Consider the following 18,133-nt stretch of genomic DNA (forward strand, 5'->3'; position numbering starts at 1 on the left):
TCTTTGGAACTTTCCCACGCTGTGTAAAATGACACAGAGCACTCTGATTGGGTGGCTTGAAATCCATCCAATCACACTGCTCCAGCCAATCAGAGTGTTCTCAGCCTAATTGCAGGGCATGGCAAGGCTTTATAAGCCTTCCCCCACCTTGCAGAGCTCAGTCTGCGCGGAGCCCTCCATGGGTGAAGATGGATTATTTTTATTTTATTTTTTTTTTATTTATTTTTTTTTAAGTTGCGTCGGTTCTTATGGATTTTTATTTGGAAAAAGATTTTAGAAAAAAGAAGACGTCAAATGGTAAGTTGAATTTTTCTTTACAGGTTAGTTATTTTATTCCCCCCTCACTATTTTTTAGGGTGAGGGGGGTAGGTAGGGGATACCTTTTTTGAGGGTAGGGGGGTGGGTGACTAGGGGCTTGGGGACCCCTAGTCACCTTTGATTGGGGGGGGGATTTTTATTTAGAGCCCCCACCCACCACTCAGGGGTGGAGGCAGGGGGGGACAGTAGGTCCCCCTTATTGTTATTTTTAGGGCCCCCACCCACCGCTCAGGGGTGGGGGCCAGGGGGGGAGGACAGTAGGTCCCACCCGTCATTATTTTTATGACCCACACCAACTGCGCAGGGGTGGGGGCCGGGGGGGACAGTAGGTCCCTCCTTATTGTTTTTTTAGGGCCCCCACCCACCGCTCAGGGGTGGGGGCCGGGGGGAAGGACAGTAGGTTCCCCTCCTCATTATTTTTATGGCCCCCACCCACCACGCTGGGGTGGGGGCCAGGGGGGAGGACAGTAGATCCCCCCCTCATTATTTTTATGGCCCCCACCCAACGCTCACGGGGTCCCCCCATTGTGATTTATGGCCCCCATTATTGTAGGTCCACCCTTATTGTTTTTTTAGGGCCCCCACCCACCGCTCAGGGGTGGGGGCCGGGGGGGAGGACAGTAGGTTCCACTCCTCATTATTTTTATGGCCCCCACCCACCACGCTGGGGTGGGGGCCAGGGGGAGGACAGTAGGTCCCCCCTCATTATTTTATGGCCCCACCCACCGCGCAGGGGTGGGGGCTGGGGGGGAGGACAGTAGGTCCCCCCTCATTATTTTTATGGCCCCCACCCACCACGCTGGGGTGGGGGCCAGGGGGGAGGACAGTAGGTCCCCCCCTCATTATTTTTATGGCCCCCACCCAATGCTCACGGGGTCCCCCCATTGTGATTTATGGCCCCCATTATTGTAGGTCCACCCTTATTGTTTTTTTACGGCCCCCACCCACCGCTCAGGGGTGGGGGCTGGGGGGGAGGACAGTAGGTTCCCCTCCTCATTATTTTTATGGCCTCCACCCACCGCGCAGGGGTGGGGGCCGGAGGGGAAGACAGTAGGTCCCCCTCTCATTATTTTTATGGCCCCACCCAATGCTCATGGGTGGGAGCGGTGGTGAGGACAGTAGGTCCCCCCCTCATTATTTTGATGGCCCCCACCCACCGCGCAGGGGTGGGGGCCGGGGGGAGGACAGTAGGTCCCCCCTCCTTATTTTTATGGCACCCACCCAACGCTCAAGGGTGGGGGGAGGACAATAGGTCCCCCCAGTGTGTATCAGGGTCTCTGAGGACAGGTGTCAATCCATACCTGCCAAGGGACTCTATGTCGAAGGAACAGTCCCTATTCTGCTCTGTGTCAGTGTGTATCAGGGTCCCTGAGGACAGGTGTAAATCCATATCTGCCAAGTGACCCTATGTAGGGGGAACAGTCCCTATTATGCACTGTGTCAGTGTGTATCAGGGTCCCTGAGGACAGGTGTCAATCCATATCTGCCAAGTGACCCTATGTAGGGGGAACAGTCCCTATTCTGCTCTGTGTCAGTGTGTATCAGGGTCCCTGAGGACAGGTGTCAATCCATACCTGCCAAGTGACTCTATGTAGAAGGAACAGTCCATATTCTGCTCTGTGTCAGTGTGTATCAGGGTCCCTGAGGACAGCTGTCAATCCATACCTGCCAAGTGACTCTATGTAGAAGGAACAGTCCCTATTCTGCTCTGTGTCAGTGTGTATCAGGGTCCCTGAGGATAGGTGTCAATCCATATCTGCCAAGTGACCCTATGTAGGAGGAAAAGTCCCTATTCTGCTCTGTGTCAGTGTGTATCAGGGTCCCTGAGGACAGGTGTCAATCCATATCTGCCAAGTGACCTTATGTAGGGGGAACAGTCCCTATTCTGCTCTGTGTCAGTGTGTATCAGGGTCCCTGAGGACAGGTGTCAATCCATACCTGCCAAGTGACTCTATGTAGAAGGAACAGTCCCTATTCTGCTCTGTGTCAGTGTGTATCAGGGTCCCTGAGGATAGGTGTCAATCCATATATGCCAAGTGACCCTATGTAGGAGGAACAGTCCCTCTCCTGCTCTGTATCAGTGTGTATCAGGTCCCTGAGGACAGGTGTCAATCCATATCTGCCAAGTGACCCTATGTAGGGGGAACAGTCCCTATTCTGCTCTGTGTCAGTGTTTAACAGGGTCCCTGAGGACAGGTGTCAATCCATACCTGCCAAGTGACTCTATGTAGAAGGAACAGTCCCTATTCTGCTCTGTGTCAGTGTGTATCAGGGAATATTACCCTGTATACCATTGTTTGGCATTTAGTGAATATTCCCCTATATAACAATGTTTGGCATTTAGTGAATATTCCCCTATATAACAATGTTTTGCATTTAGAATAAAAAAAAATATATATAAAAAAATTAAAATATATATAAACAAAAACAAAAATTCCGAATGAATCTAAAATGGATGCTGTCCAGGAGGTGGGAGGGTCTGGGAGGGAGGGTTTGCTGCTGATTGGCTGGAATGTGTCTGCTGACTGTGAGGCACAGGGTCAAAGTTTACTCAATGATAAAGAATAGGGGGCGGACCGAACATCGCATATGTTCGCCCGCGGTGGCGAGCGCGAACACGCTATGTTCGCCAGGAACTATTCGCCAGCGAACCGTTCGGTACATCACTAGTCTTGAAGCAAGGCGTGCCTGGACCTCTATTACTTTATTCATTTTTGGAAATCTGGTGTTTGATTCCAGTTCAGCCATGGGCGTAGGAACTGGGGGGGATGGAGGCGCATCCCCCCCAGCAAATCATGCGGGGGGGACAGGGTATAGACAAATCCCCCCCAACTCCGCCGGCCGCCCAGGAGCGCCGGCCCCCCTCATGCTGCAGCTGCCCGAGCGCTCTGCAGAGAGCCTCAGGCGGCTGCAGCTTTGCCTGGGCTGGTGCGTCCAAGAGAGCGCACTGCCCGGGCGCAGCATGAGGAGAGGGGCTGACAGGAGGGAAGCGCTCAGCGCTACCTCCTGTCACTCCCTCACTGTAGCGTGGCCAAGCCCTGTATGGTCCGCGGGTACAGGGAGCCTCTGTCTCCTGTACCCGGCCGGACTGACAGGAAGTGCACACTCAGTGTGCACTTCCTGTCAGTCCGGCCGGGTACAGGAGACAGAGGCTCCCTGTACCCACGGACCATACAGAGCTCGGCCACGCTACACCAGAGGTAGGGGAGGGAGGAGAAATAGAGGGGGTAGGAGAGGGGGAAAATAAATTGACAAGGGAGGGGGGTAGAAAAGAGTGACAAGGGAGGGGGGAAGAAATAGAGGGGGGAGAAGGAAATTGACAAGGGAGGGGGGTAGAAGAGAGTGACAAGGGAGGGGGGAGGGAGGGGACGAGGGGGGGAAGGGAAGGAATGGGGGGAGGAAGAAATTGACAAGGGAGGGGGTAGAAGAGAGTGACAAGGGAGGGGGGAGAAGAGAGTGACAAGGGAGGGGGGTAGAAGAGAGTGACAAGGGAGGGGGTTAGAAGAGAGAGACAAGGGAGGGGGTTAGAAGAGAGAGACAAGGGAGGGGGTTAGAAGAGAGTGACAAGGGAGGGGGAGAAGAGAGTGACAAGGGAGGGGGGAGTGACAAGGGAGGGGGGGAAGAGAGTGACAAGGGAGGGGGGGAGAAGAATGTGACAAGGGAGGGGGTAGAAGAGAGTGACAAGGGAAGGAGGGGGGAGAAGAGAGTGACAAGGGAGGAAGAGGGGGGAGAAGAGAGTGACAAGGGAGGGGGTTAGAAGAGAGTGACAAGGGAGGGGGTAGAAGAGAGTGACAAGGGAGGGGGGTAGAAGAGAGTGACAAGGGAGGGGGTAGAAAAGAGTGACAAGGGAGGGGGGAGAAGAGAGTGACAAGGGAGGGGGTAGAAGAGAGTGACAAGGGAGGGGGTAGAAGTGACAAGGGAGGGAGGGGGGAGAAGAGAGTGACAAGGGAGGGGGTAGAAGAGAGTGACAAGGGAGGGGGGAAGAGAATGACAAGGGAGGGGAGAGAAGAGAGTGACAAGGGAGGGGGTAGAAGAGAGTGACAAGGGAGGGGGGAGAGTGACAAGGGAGGGGGGAGAAGAGTGACAAGGGAGGGAGGGGGGGAGAAGAGAGTGATAAGGGAGGGAGAGGGGGGGAGAAGAGAGTGACAAGGGAGGGGGGAGAGATTGACATCCATCACACACACACACAATCACACACAATGCACCCCTTACACACAAAGACAATGCACCCCTTGCACACAGAAAAACACACAATGCATTACACACACAATGAATTAGACACACACACAAGCAATGCAACCCGTACACACAATGCATTCCTTACACACACTCAATGCACCCCTTACAGATGCACACACTGCATCCCGTACATACACAGAAACACCTTGCAGCCCTTACACATACAAACAGATTCACACAATGCATTCCTTACACACATATCAGGACATCCCCTACACACTCCACCCCCTGTGAACAATTGGTGGAACATGAAGGTGGACCCTGGGACCCAGACCTTGAGCTGTGTAAAGGGCCCCAAAAAAATGGAGCTACGTCCTGTTCTCCCAGAACATTGATTTTTGTGACCACAGTTACAAACAGCCTCCAGAGAGCCTGTTCTACACCAGACCAGTGGAGCCAGACTGCAGCTAGAGCCCACCATCATCCTCATCTGGTTGTAAGTAGGCAATCTAGTATATTATTCGTGGCACTAATCTCTAATTTATCCGGGTAAGTAAAACCCCTTCCCTGTAGTGACCCTTTAATGTTATTATTTTATCATTTATATAGCGACAGCAAATTCCATAGTGCTGTACAATGGGATAAACAACTCCTAGTTTACGGAATAAGAATATACCCGGTGAGTAAAAATGCTATCCCCCCCAGATTTTGGGGGTTCCTACGCCCATGGGTTCAGCAAGCACCCTGGCTCAGATTTATGGGAGTGAGTGCAGTTCCACACACACTACTAAATGTTAGGAGATATTGTCCTAAATATGTGGGAAAAAAATTACCAGTAAAAGGGAAAGAAAATTACATTTTCCTAGACGATAAGAATCTACAGAGAGTGGCAGCTGTAGAAATCGAAGATACACCTTCAGCACCCCCTCACATTTTAAATCTATACAGTGATTGTATATGTATGTTAAATGACATTGAAAGAAAGATAGGGGCAGTCACAATTCCACAAGTGAAATCTGCCTACCCCCACGAATAAATAGGGATGTGTAACCCCTAGTTGTTCTCTTTTCCATCTTCCTGATATAACTCTTGAGAGAAGATGGTCGACCATATTTTTATGGAAGACTAGAGAGAAATATATTAGACACAGGAGCAGCAATGGATGCTATCAATGGAAAAATGTTTATGTGGATTTATTAAATTTGTGTTTGTGGCAAGCTCTAGGTGAGAGCACAACAGGTTGAGTGGCCAAACCTAATGATCTAAGATGGTATATTACGGCTGTAAAACAAAGCGAAGTGTCACCTTCTATACAACAAAATGATGAGTTTGTAAAGCATTTTAAAGTAAAATATCCCACAGTAGGGTCTAAGTCTAAACAAGATTGTGGGATAATTAATTTGCAAGTTGTAATTGTAGGTCTAGACCCCCTTGCAGTATAACAATATCCAAGATCCCAAAAGATGATATGGCAGGGATAGCAAAACCCTTATGCAAAATGCTTAAAGTTAAAAGTTAAGCTGTGTGACGAGAGCAATCTCGCCACATTGCATTGGAGAAGCCTGGTTGCCCGCCTGCTGCCTTTGGACTATGGCCCTGGGAGATTGGGCCCTTTAAAAACAGTATTCGGCCATACCAGAGTGTATGTCACTCATTCTGGCCCTTTAAATATAGTGGGGTCATTCGGTACTTGCCCTGTGTGAGCGGTGATAACCCAGATAGCTATGCCATGGAGCCCATTCATATAATGAAAGACTATGGGAAAGACTTTAGCTCCATGGCAATTGAACTGTATGTGTGTGGTCTGACCACCATTCAATAATGTGCGCTCAGACCTAAGCTACCTGGGGATATGTTGCATGTATATGTTTTATGTAGTAATTGTAACATTGTGTAATTTTGTCTTTTTCCAACCATGTGCTCAATGGAGTCTGCCTCTATCCCTGGATACAATTGGATTATTTTCACTTTGTCTCCAGGAAAGAGGGCTCTGTAAAACCGGTTTGAGCCAGATAGCCATGTGCCAGCCAGGGCCCAAAAGATATTTTACTAACTTTTGAACCCCATGTCTGATTCATGTCATTTTTTAATATGTTGTTGCCCTGAATGGATTGATTGTGAATATGCGTTTTTTTATGTGAATGTGATGTATGGTTTTAGAGTTATGAAAGTTGGGTAAAAAGTATGTTTAAAGTGTATGTGTAATTGAGTTTCCTCTCAGGATAAGGGGAGGGAATATGTGGGATGTAACCATAGGCGTGCGCAGCCTATTGTATAAGGGTGTGCACCCTAAAGCACAAAAACACACGCTGCATATATATATATATATATATATATATATATATATATACTGCTGTGTGTGTGTGTGTGTGTAGACGCTGTGTGTGTAAGGGCGCTGTGTGTGTGAGGGCGATGTGTGTGTGTGTGAGGGCGCTGTGTGTGTGTGAAGGCGCTGTGTGTGTGAGGGCGCTGTGTGTGTGTGTAAGGGTGCTTTTAGTGTGTATATGTGAGGGTGATGTGTGTGTGTGAGGGCGCTGTATGTGTGTGTAAGGGCGCTGTATGTGTGTGTGTAAGGGTGCTGTTAGTGTGTATATGTGAGGGTGCTGTTAGTGTGTGTGTGTGTGTGTGTGTGTGTGTAAGGGTGATGTGTGTGTAAGGGTGCTGTTTGTGGGTGCTGTGTGTGTGTGCTGTATGTTTGGGGGATTGTGTGTATTGTGTGGGGGCCGTTTGGTAAATATCCCCCCTCCCTTCTTACCTTATGTAGGGAGGGGGGCCTTGCTGCTGCTGCCTTCCCTGGTGGTCCAGGGGAGGTGGGGGCAGATTTCTTAATATCCCCCCTCCCTTCTTACATTATGCCTGGGAGGGGGGATCATTTCTGCTGCTGCCTTCCCTGGTGGTCCAGTGGAGAGTGAACTCTCGCGGTAACCGCGGCAACGCTCAGAATCCCGCGAGAGGACCCGGCGGAGCTGCTGGCAAGAGCTCCCCGGGTCCTCTCCTGCCTCCCTCCCTGCCTGTGGGTCGGTGGGGAGGGAGGCTTAGAGCAGAGCCGGCGCTCGGATAGCGCCGGCTCTGCATGAGCCGACAGGGGAGATCCCTCTACCTCACAGTCAGCAGACACATTCTGTGAGGGAGGGTCTGCTGCTGATTGGCTTGAATGTGTCTGCTGACTGTGAGGTAGAGGGTCAAAGTTTACTCAATGATGATGAATAGGGGGCGGACCGAACATCGCATATGTTCGCCCGCTGTGGCGAACGCGAACAAGCTATGTTCGACAGGAACTATTCGCCAGTGAACTGTTCGGGACATCTCTAGTAAAAAACCTTTCCCATGTGATTGGAAGGGGGAGGGGTGGGGGGCAGTCACCTAAACAGACACTCAATGATAGGCACACACACACTTGCTGATTTGGCACACACTAAAAAACACACACACAGAAAGACACACTGTTACATACTGACTCAGACAGACAGACATACTGACACACACACACAGACAAACTGGCACACACACAGAGACATACTTGCACACACATAGACATACTGACACACACAGACAGACATACTGGCAAACACACAGACAAACACACAGAAAACACTGTTACAGGCATACTGACACACACACACACACACACACAGGCATACTGGCTGACACACACAGACAAACTGGTGCACGCACCAGAGACATACTTGCACACACATAGACAGACATACATACTGACACACACACACAGGCATACTGGCTGACACACACACACACACACACAGACAAATTGGCACACACACAGAGACATACTTACACACATAGACAGAAATACTGGCAAACACACACATAGACATACTGGCGCACACACAGACAGAAATACTGGTGCGCACACACACACAGACATACTGACACACACACAGACATACTGACACACACACACAGAGAAACATACTCATACACACACATACACTCAAACTTTACACTTTTAAAACTAGTAGACAGGGGCTGAGTAAGGGAACAGGGCTGTAGTGGGGGGGGGACAGAGGCTGTAGTAGAGGGTATACCCTGTAATTGGGGGTTTAGGGAATGTGGGGGGGTAGGGGCTGAAGTAGGTTGATGGCTACAATTTGCGAAAGGGGCTGAGGAGGGGTGACAGGAGCTGACTAAGGGGACTGATGTAGGGGACATGGGCTGAGGAGGGGACAAGGACTGAGGAGGGGACAGGGCTGAAGAGGGGGGACAGGGGCTGACTAAGGGAACAGGGCTGTGGAGGGGGGACAGGGGCTGAGGTAGGGTACAGGACTGAGGAAGGGTGACAGAGGCTGAGGTAGGGGACAGGGCTGGGGACAGTGGCTGACTAAGGGGACAGGGGCTGAGAAGGGGACAGGGCTGAGGAGGGGTGACAGGGCTGAGGTAGGGGACAGGGACTGAGAAGGGGGACCGGGGCTGACTAAGGGGACAGGGACTGAGGAGGGGAATAAAAATAAACTAAAGTGTATTTCCCCCCTCCCTGAGTCTTACCTTAGGCCAGGGAGGGATGGGCAGCAGTCAGCAGGAGCAGCAACCAGCAGCAGCAGTCAGAGAAGTTCTCTCCTGATGATGTCAGGAGGAGGGGGCGTGACTTCCTCTGCTCTTCTGAGAAGAGCAGCGTAAGTCATGCCCCCTCCTCCTGACATCATCAGGAGAGGCTAGCCGATGCCACTGACTGCAGGAAGAGTGAGGTAAGTTGAAAAATCTGAGTCCTCAGCCAGAGGCAGGGGATTCAGATTTTTCCTATTTTTGCTGGATGCGGGCAGCCCTGGGTTTAGGGCAGCCTCGGGGGCAATTGCCTCTCTGCAACCCTTCCCGGCCCGCCCCTGGTCCTGTTCACTAGAGTGTGTAGTCATGAATGTAACCAGTAAAACGTTGTTTTTACAGTCACTGGTTGGCCCATACATATTTTAAAATTTGTTTAATTTTGTTATAGCATGACTTGTAGCATGACTTGTCTTGTTTTTAACTTGTCTATAATACATATTTTTGTATGACAGTGAGTTTTTTCATTGATTATTGAATTTGAATGGTCTAAGATAATTAACATGTCAACAGGCAAACGTAACCCGATTGATTTGTCTCAGTCTTGCCTTCTATACTGCCTGCACCAAAGGCAACATTTATTTGTCTTTAGACTTTCTTGAGTAGTGGTAACTAGCCAGTGTTGCACACATACATAAGATATGAAGTGCATACCCCAAATGTACTATTTAGCACCCAGAATACAATAATTTTTTAAACTGCGCTGTAAGCGCACACTTTTACGCTTCTATTTGACTCTCAGATATGAAGAGCAGGCCCCAAAATGTACTATTTAGCAGATTAGCACCCAGAAAACAAGAATGTTTACAAGTGCGCTGTAAGCGCACTATTTGACGTTTCGATTTGACTCTCAGATATAAAGAGCAGGCCCCAAAATGTACTATTTATTAGATTAGCAGCAAAACAATTAGAATGTTTACAACTGCGCTGTAAGCGCACTATTAGACGCTTCAATTTGACTCTCAGATATGAAGAGCAGGCCCCAAAATGGTCTGGCACTGTCCCTGGGACAACTCTCTGCTGGAGAAACAATAGGACAGGAAAAGTGGGGAGGGGAAGAGGCACATTTTCCCATGGAAGTCACTTTTTAGACTGTCTTTTTGCAGGGCCCATAGTCCTGGGGTAAGAGGCTGACAAGCAGGCCCCTCCAAACACCAGTGACGAAGGTGCTTTCGTCACACTAAGGATTCTGTATGAACGACCACAAGGACCATCTTGTTCGCACCAACGCAGGCAGCGGTGTTTGGGCACGAATCTCATGGTACTGAAATTGGACACAGAAACTCCTGAACACCGATGTGCTTCCATCATTGCCTGCGTTCAGTTCTACACAATTTAGAAGGGCACTGTTCGGTGAAATAGATTGGCTGAACAAGGGGAACAAGCTCCAGGGTAAGACCATTGACAATGTTTGGTAGTTTGGTAGTTTTTAAACTACCGAACTAAACCGACCGCTAGCGCTGATTCTATGGAACTATTTTGGGCATAGAAGCATGCGTGCGGTCGTTCAAAAATAAGGATTCCAGGAAATTTGTGAACCCCTGAACTGAGCTGGGTGATTCTTGGGTATGTTGTTCACCCAGATCAGGGCTATCAGAGGATATCAAAACAAGGGATGGAGTCAGCGCTAATCAGGAAGGCAGCAGTCCCAAACAAGGACTCCCTCTAATGTCCCTGGAAATCAATGGTAAAAGCAGGAAAATGGGGGGATGGGTCTGCGCCAAAGTGCACAATAGGTTTACATGAAACAAAGAATTTACTTCCCTTTAGTCCTAAAGATTTGATTTAAAATTCACCAGAAAATTTAATAACTTCCTTACCGTTTATGTTGTTTATCTTATGTTTTTTTTGGAAGACATAGCATGCAACTCCAAGAACACCAGCAACAAATGCCAGAATACCAATGATAATACCAGCAATTGCACCTCCTGAAAGTAGCGGTGCATCTTCGTTTCCTGAGTCATATGATTCTATACAAAGAAATTGCAAAGTTATATTTATACACTCTCAAAAGACATAGGCTGAAAATAAGCTGAATAAATATATATATATATATAATTTTTTTAATATATAGTTTATTCATATTTTGGTACATACAGTTTATAATTAAGCATGGGATGAATAACTGTTGGACATATTAAATTGTCTTATTATATTATTTGTATGCTATACATATTTACACAGTAGATATACTTTCAATAAGAGACTTGTTCACTTATTTTATTCATCATTTTAAGGAGCAGGACTGTACTCATTCCTCCCTATTAGAATAATGTTTATCACTTACTGCTTATGATTTTTTTACTTTGAAGACTTTGACACAACACTGTACTATATTTAATTTAGTGTTTAACACATCAGTTTCACATCATTAGCATGAAGTGCTTTTCTGGTTTAAAACCACTCCTGACCTAAAGTCACCTTTGGGATTTAAAATATCCCACCTCTTTGAGTAGTTCACATATTCACCAATGCACTTAAATATGTGCAGATACTATTGTATATATATTTCTATTTATAAATATGTTTATGTTTAAATTATAACTTGAACTGTTATTCCCTGTATCGGGACTGCTCACTCCCGTGAGCCTAAGGTGTATTACGCCGTCAATTTCCGCTAATTTTTGCTAGTAAAGCGATTAGAATAATATAGATTGAAATTGTCCACTTCTGGACACGTAGTAAAGAGCTACAACCAATGGGACGTTGGCGTCCTTGGTTGCTTAGCACCTACGAATTCTGTCCAATTAGAATGTGAGCGGCGGTCAGGTGACCAACCCGGAAATGAATCCGGTCGTGACACCCGTGGCGGCAAACGGCAACGAGCAGCCCCTGATTATCAGCTGTATGTAAGTACCTTAATTAATTGTTTATTCGTTTGTTCCCTATATAAGAGTGTATTTTGTGACTTTGTATGTCCTGATGAAAGCTCCCTAGCGGAGCTGAAACGTCGAATCTTTAGTAAATTATTTTGATCAAATCCTTGAGTGCCGGTTTCCTGCTATTTTCTATATATATATATATATATATATATATATATATATAGTATATATATATATATATATATATATATTTGTGTTCGGGGCATTCTCATATGATATAGAAGAAGATGGGTTGTAGAGATGTAGCTTTAGGAATAATCTGTTGAGGTGTGCCAAAACCGACGTATGCTGTAGGCCGGTAAAAAGTGGGCAAAAAGAGACATATTAATGCAAAACATTATACAGGATCATAGTGCATTTGTTAATCATCAGGTAGACATTTTAATGAAAGCTTCCTAATTTCTAAATCGGCTGTGGTATGTAAGTCGCATAAGCCTATGATTCCCAGCGGCCCCGTGTCTTAACATGTGCGGGGATATCTTGGCTATATAGTGCATGAACTTACCTGTGGTAAGGACAGTATCGTAGAGCGACAGTAATGGTTCAGTGGTGCGTATGGTGGTGTGCCCAAGAACGTAACCAGTACCTTAATCGGGCACCGAGCATTGCTTGTAAGGTAGTAGGTTATATGCACTGGCTCGCCCATCTGACTCGTCTTAGTTTTAGGAAGGGACCAGACATAGTGGTCTGTATGTTTTAGAAGATAAGAGGTCAACATTTATTGTATGCTTGTAATGCCCCTGTTTGAAGGAAATTAACTTGTCGGGAGTGTTATATCATGTGTGATATGGAATACAACTGTACCCCGAAACATGAGTGTAGTGAACCATGACTGGCAGCTTAGTAACCTAATATGTGAAAATACGTAATTGGAAGGACTTATATTTTAAGCGTGCAACCATGCAAATATTCTGTATTAGAATCTGGAATCCTGCATAGTGCTTTAAATGGTATGTGCATTCTTGGGTAAATGTATGCGTATTGTCAGTAAATGTAACTAAATGCCTATGTAGGCAGGTAGGTAGGAATGATTATATCATAGCAATCATAAGTTGTAAGGAAGTGTTATTGTGTAATTATAATTATAGTGGGAATGTTATGAGGGGAATATCAGCAGAATTATATGAAAAAGAAGCCTTTAGGCAACTTAATGACAGTACAACATACACTAAACTGTCCAGAGATCCTACGCCAGATATTAAAATTCGATTAGAATTTTTTTTTTAATTAAAGGAGAAAACAAAAAGATTTTAAATACAGATGAATATAATTATTTAAATAAAAAGTTCCCTAAGATACCAGTCATATATTTTCTGCCTAAAATCCATAAAGATACTAAAGAACCAACTGGGAGGCCAATAGTATCTAGCATTGGTTCGATCCTCTCTAATCTATCAGAATATATAGATATAATGCTACAGCCATATGTGAAAAAGACAAAATCTTATTTAAAAGACACAATAGACCTACTCAACAAATTTAAAAAAATCAATTGGGATGACCAATATGTATTAGTAACCTGTGATGTTCAATCACTACATACAATAATACAACATAAAAAAGAGTGCCATGCTGTGAGAACAATTTTAGAAAAAAACAACATAATGAAAGCTGAGCAGATTGATTTTATAATCAAAGGTATCAATCGAATACTTAATAACAACTACTTTTGGTTTAAAAACTCTTTTTATGTACAAAAAAAATGGTACAAATATGGGGACCAGGTTCGCACCAGGCTATGCCAATCTCTTCATGACTGAGTGGGAAGATAGGACAGTATGGAGGGGGCATGGATGGGTGGAGAGCCTGGTTACCTATTTCCGATATATAGATGATCTTTTATTCATATGGAAGGGTCCACTCCAAACAGCCAAATTATTCATAGAGTTTTTAAATAAGAACGACAATGGTATCATTTTAAAAACTGATTTTAGCCAAATGAGTGTCACTTTTCTGGATTTGGATATATATATCAATAACAATATATTATGCACTAAAACGCACTTTAAAAAGGTCAATGTCAATAATTTTATCGAAACAGATAGTTGCCATCACAGAAGCTGGCTAAACAGCATTCCTAAAAGCCAACTTTTAAGATTAAAAAGAAACTGTTCAGATAAAGAAGTTTTTGAAATCCAGGCGAAAGAAATTAAAGAAAAATTCATTGAAAAAGGATATGATAAAAAAAATTGTAGAAGAAACTAACATGGATAGGGAAAAACTAATTAAGAGTAACGCTCCAGAAAAGATAAGAAATTAAGATAAAGAGTTCACACTACCAGTAGTCTTAGACTATAACAACAAGAACAAACAAATTAAAAAGATTATTAATAAAAATTGGCACCTGCTAAAAGAGGATACCATATTGAGGACCATAATTCCAGATAAACCGAAAGTGATATTTAGAGGGGCACCCAATCTAAAAATGCAACTCACAAAAATTTTTGCGAGATATCAGAAAAGTTCTAACGCCCTTAACAATTTTCTAGAAACTAAAAAAGGTTTTTTTAAATGCAATTGTTGCGTGGCTTGTAAAAAAACTAAAAAGACAGATAGGCATACCTCAAACTTCAAATCAAACAACACTAATAAAAATTATGAAATTAGGGACACTAATTACTTGTATGAGTAAAAACTTTAAATATCTTTTAGAGTGCCCCTGCGGCTTGCAATATGTAGGGAGGACTATAAGACCTCTAAAAATGATTACTTACAATATGTTATGTTTTCTATACATTATCCTGGATAATATTAATGGTAGTTGGGCTGTTGCTGACTGTAAATAGACTCTATAACATCTACGCCCCTCTAAATTGTATTTTAATATGACTGCTTTAAGTGACTACAGATCCCAGCAACCATTGCAGATCGCGGAACGTCACTTGCGGTTGACAGCCGCAACTCGAAAAGAGCGACGATGCTATCATAGCCACGGACATATATGTGAACTACATTTCCCATTATGCATCAGTGGCTGCGTCGCATCATTTCCGGTCGACGCACGCGACCAACAGGAAACAGGAAGAACAGCACCACATCTGATGGACATTCATACATCAATACCCCTTATATAAATCAGGCGGAATGCCAAGGACACCCACACTTTTGATAAAGCCCAAACACGGGTGAAACGCGTCAAGGGAAGGACTTGAAGCTATTTTACATGTTTTAAAATATTTTGGGAGAAATAAAGTGAAGCTTTTTCATCCAATCCTCTGGCTTTACATATTTCCACACATACACACACAGACATACAGACAGAAATACACACACAGACATACAGACAGACATACAGACACACAGAGACATACACACATATACTCACATACAGACACACATACCTTTCCCTGGGGTCCAGTGGTGGCTCAGGCTAATGGGAGTCACAGTTCCCACTCTGACTCCCTCTCCTTCCTCCCGCATGACTCCTAGTGGTTGCTGTGAGGAAGTGATGGGGCAGTCACTTCCTTCCAGCCTCTGACATCATCAGAGGGGGCCCTGTTAAAGCACTGACTGGGCTCCCTGGAATTACATAGCACCGGGTGGCCCTAACAGCATGGGCCACCTGGTGGTTACACCGCATTACTCAGCTGGCGGGATCCGCGGTTGCAGGGGTCCGCAGGGTGGCCGGGCCCCTGAAGTGACGGTTCCGGTCACAGCTGCAACCCCTGCGACCGCGGTAGTTCCTCCACTGCTGTGTACTGAGCTTACAGCTTTACAGTCAATGCATGTAACTTCCTGGAACAGAGGTGACGATGGGGAAGAGTAAACTGAACGATATATGTAACTGTTGCAGTCTAGCTGCAACCCCATGGTTTCTCCATCCATAGTGCTTGATAAAAAATAGTGCACATACACATTCACAGGCACGTAATGCTAGACACACTCAGCCCCCTCCCCATACAGCTCTCAGCATCCTCCACACACAGCACTCACAGATAAAAAGCACTGAATATGTGTGCCCAATCTGGGCAACATTACTTGAGCTCTGGTTTGACTGGGCTAATGGGGGGATTACTTTGACACGTCGAGTGATTGATGATTCTGGAGAGGGGAGCTGAGTTCTGGAAGACGGTGTTTCTATATCCAGCCTCCACTCACACTATTTCTTTATTTTGTATGTGTAATCTACCTTACTTATTGTGTCACAGAGGGGCTGCAAACTCATCCTCTAGTGCTTTGATGGGGTTTCCTGATGGCCCAGTGGGCTGAGATTCCAGACCACTGACAAATGCTCCCTTTCGGTCTGGCACGCTACATCTACCAAGTTGGGGCCAGCATACCCCGTTACAGTCTGAGATAGTTATCCCTACATTTGAATAGCGCTGCCTCCTTGGGTGTGTGTGCCATATTGGAGATTCTCAAAATGACTCCTGGCTAAACATTCACTGTTAGATGTGGGGCAGCATAGCATCCTGTTGTGACATAGACTACTTGTGGAATGCACCAGGAGGAAACACAGAATCTGGAGATCCCCAGTCAAGGACTTTGCAGGCCTTAGGCAAAACTAGAACATGAGGCTGCCACTGACACCCATAATGAGAAAAGAAAAATGCAAGTGATAATAAAATCAACTGTCCAGAGTCCCTGGTGGCTAGTTGTGAGGCCTCTTTCCTTTTTCCCCTCTTCATGTGACAAATGGGCGGGCCCACCACCTGGCTCTCAGCTATCAGGACCACGTGGGAGCGCTGTGCTGCCAGGGGGCAGTTCCCTGGTGTCCCCAGAAGCAGGACAGTAGGGAACTAAATTGGGATGGTGAATCAACACCCAATAGGACAGTTGAGAGGCATGGATTATGGGATAAACCCTTGGCTATACCTAGTGACATACTAAGGAAAGGGGGGGATCCGACCCAGGTGCCATTCAGTAGGGGGGGTGTCCGGGCGCACTTATACGGGGAGGGGAGGGGGCATTTTGCCACCCCTGTGTCTGGTGTCAGGAACCCAGGCCATCTATTTGCGGGGCCCAGGAGTCTCCATGTTGAACGTAGATGAGCAGCAGCTCCTCTCCTCTCGTGACCTGCAAGAGAGGAGCCGCATGCAATGCATGCTGCTAGCAATGCATTCTGTATGGTTGTGAAAAGGAGAGGATCTGCTGCTGATCTTTGTTCAATATGCAGACTATTGGGCCCCTCTACAGACTTCAAGCTGCTGTGCCACCAGACCAACAGGAAAGTGTAATGCCTCCATTCCTGACCCTCAGGTAAGAGGCAGGGTGTCACCTTCCTACACCCTTCCCCCACACTGTAACCCCCAAACCCTGCCCTCTACACTGTTCATCAGCTAAGAGGCAGGGTGGGTGGCATAAACCCCATTCATCATTACATCAACCCTCAGGTAAGAGGCAGAGTGTATGGGATAAGCCCCTGTCTCCTTCCTACACCCTTCCCCCCACACTATCACCGGCAAACCCTACCCCCCACACTGTCACCACCAAACTCTGTCCCCCACACTGTCACCTACCTACATCCTGCCCCCCACACTATCACCTTCCTACACCCTGCTCCCCCACACTGACACCTTCAAACACTGCCCTCCACACTATCACCTTCCTACACTCTGCACTCCTATACTGTCATCTTCCTACATGCTACGTCTACTACTTCCACTTCACACACACACACACACACACACACACACACACACACACATATATATATATATATATATATATATATTTATATACACCCACACACACACACACATAATGAATTCACTACACACACTGCATGCACTATACACACAATGCTTACACTACACACACTGCATCCATTACACAAACAGACACACAGACAGTACATCCACTACACAGACACCATATCCACTACACATAGGGCATCCACTATACACACGCCTTCTGCATCCACAATACACTCACATAAACACTTTGCAACCATCATACACACAGACACTTTGCATCCACTATTCACACATATGCACTGTGTACCTGTGTCTGTGTATCTGAATGTGTGTCTGTATCTGTGTGTCTGAGTATCTGTATGTGTGACTGTGTCACGGTATCTGCATGTATGTACCTGTGTGTCTGTAACTATGTATCTTTATATGTGTCTGTATCAGTAAGTGTGTGTATCTGTGTATCTATATGTGTGTATATCTGTGTGTATGTGTCTGTATTTGTATGTGCAGCTGCATGTGTGCGTGTCTGTAGGTGTGTGTGACTGTGTGTACCTGTGTTTGTTT

At 46.1% G+C, this 18,133-nt stretch overlaps 1 protein-coding gene across 1 annotated transcript in view; it reads right to left on the reverse strand.

The window, feature by feature from the left end:
• The window catches only part of LOC134578090 (carcinoembryonic antigen-related cell adhesion molecule 16-like), a 152,633-nt gene that overhangs the window by 14,887 nt on the left and 119,613 nt on the right, over positions 1-18,133 (reverse strand). Inside the window, exon 5 of the mRNA XM_063437080.1 lies at positions 10,875-11,024. Coding sequence (XP_063293150.1) covers positions 10,875-11,024 — 150 coding nt within the window. The remainder of the gene's footprint in view (positions 1-10,874; positions 11,025-18,133) is intronic.

Source organism: Pelobates fuscus, chromosome 11 (genome assembly GCF_036172605.1).
Source record: "Pelobates fuscus isolate aPelFus1 chromosome 11, aPelFus1.pri, whole genome shotgun sequence".
Classification (NCBI taxonomy): domain Eukaryota; kingdom Metazoa; phylum Chordata; class Amphibia; order Anura; family Pelobatidae; genus Pelobates; species Pelobates fuscus.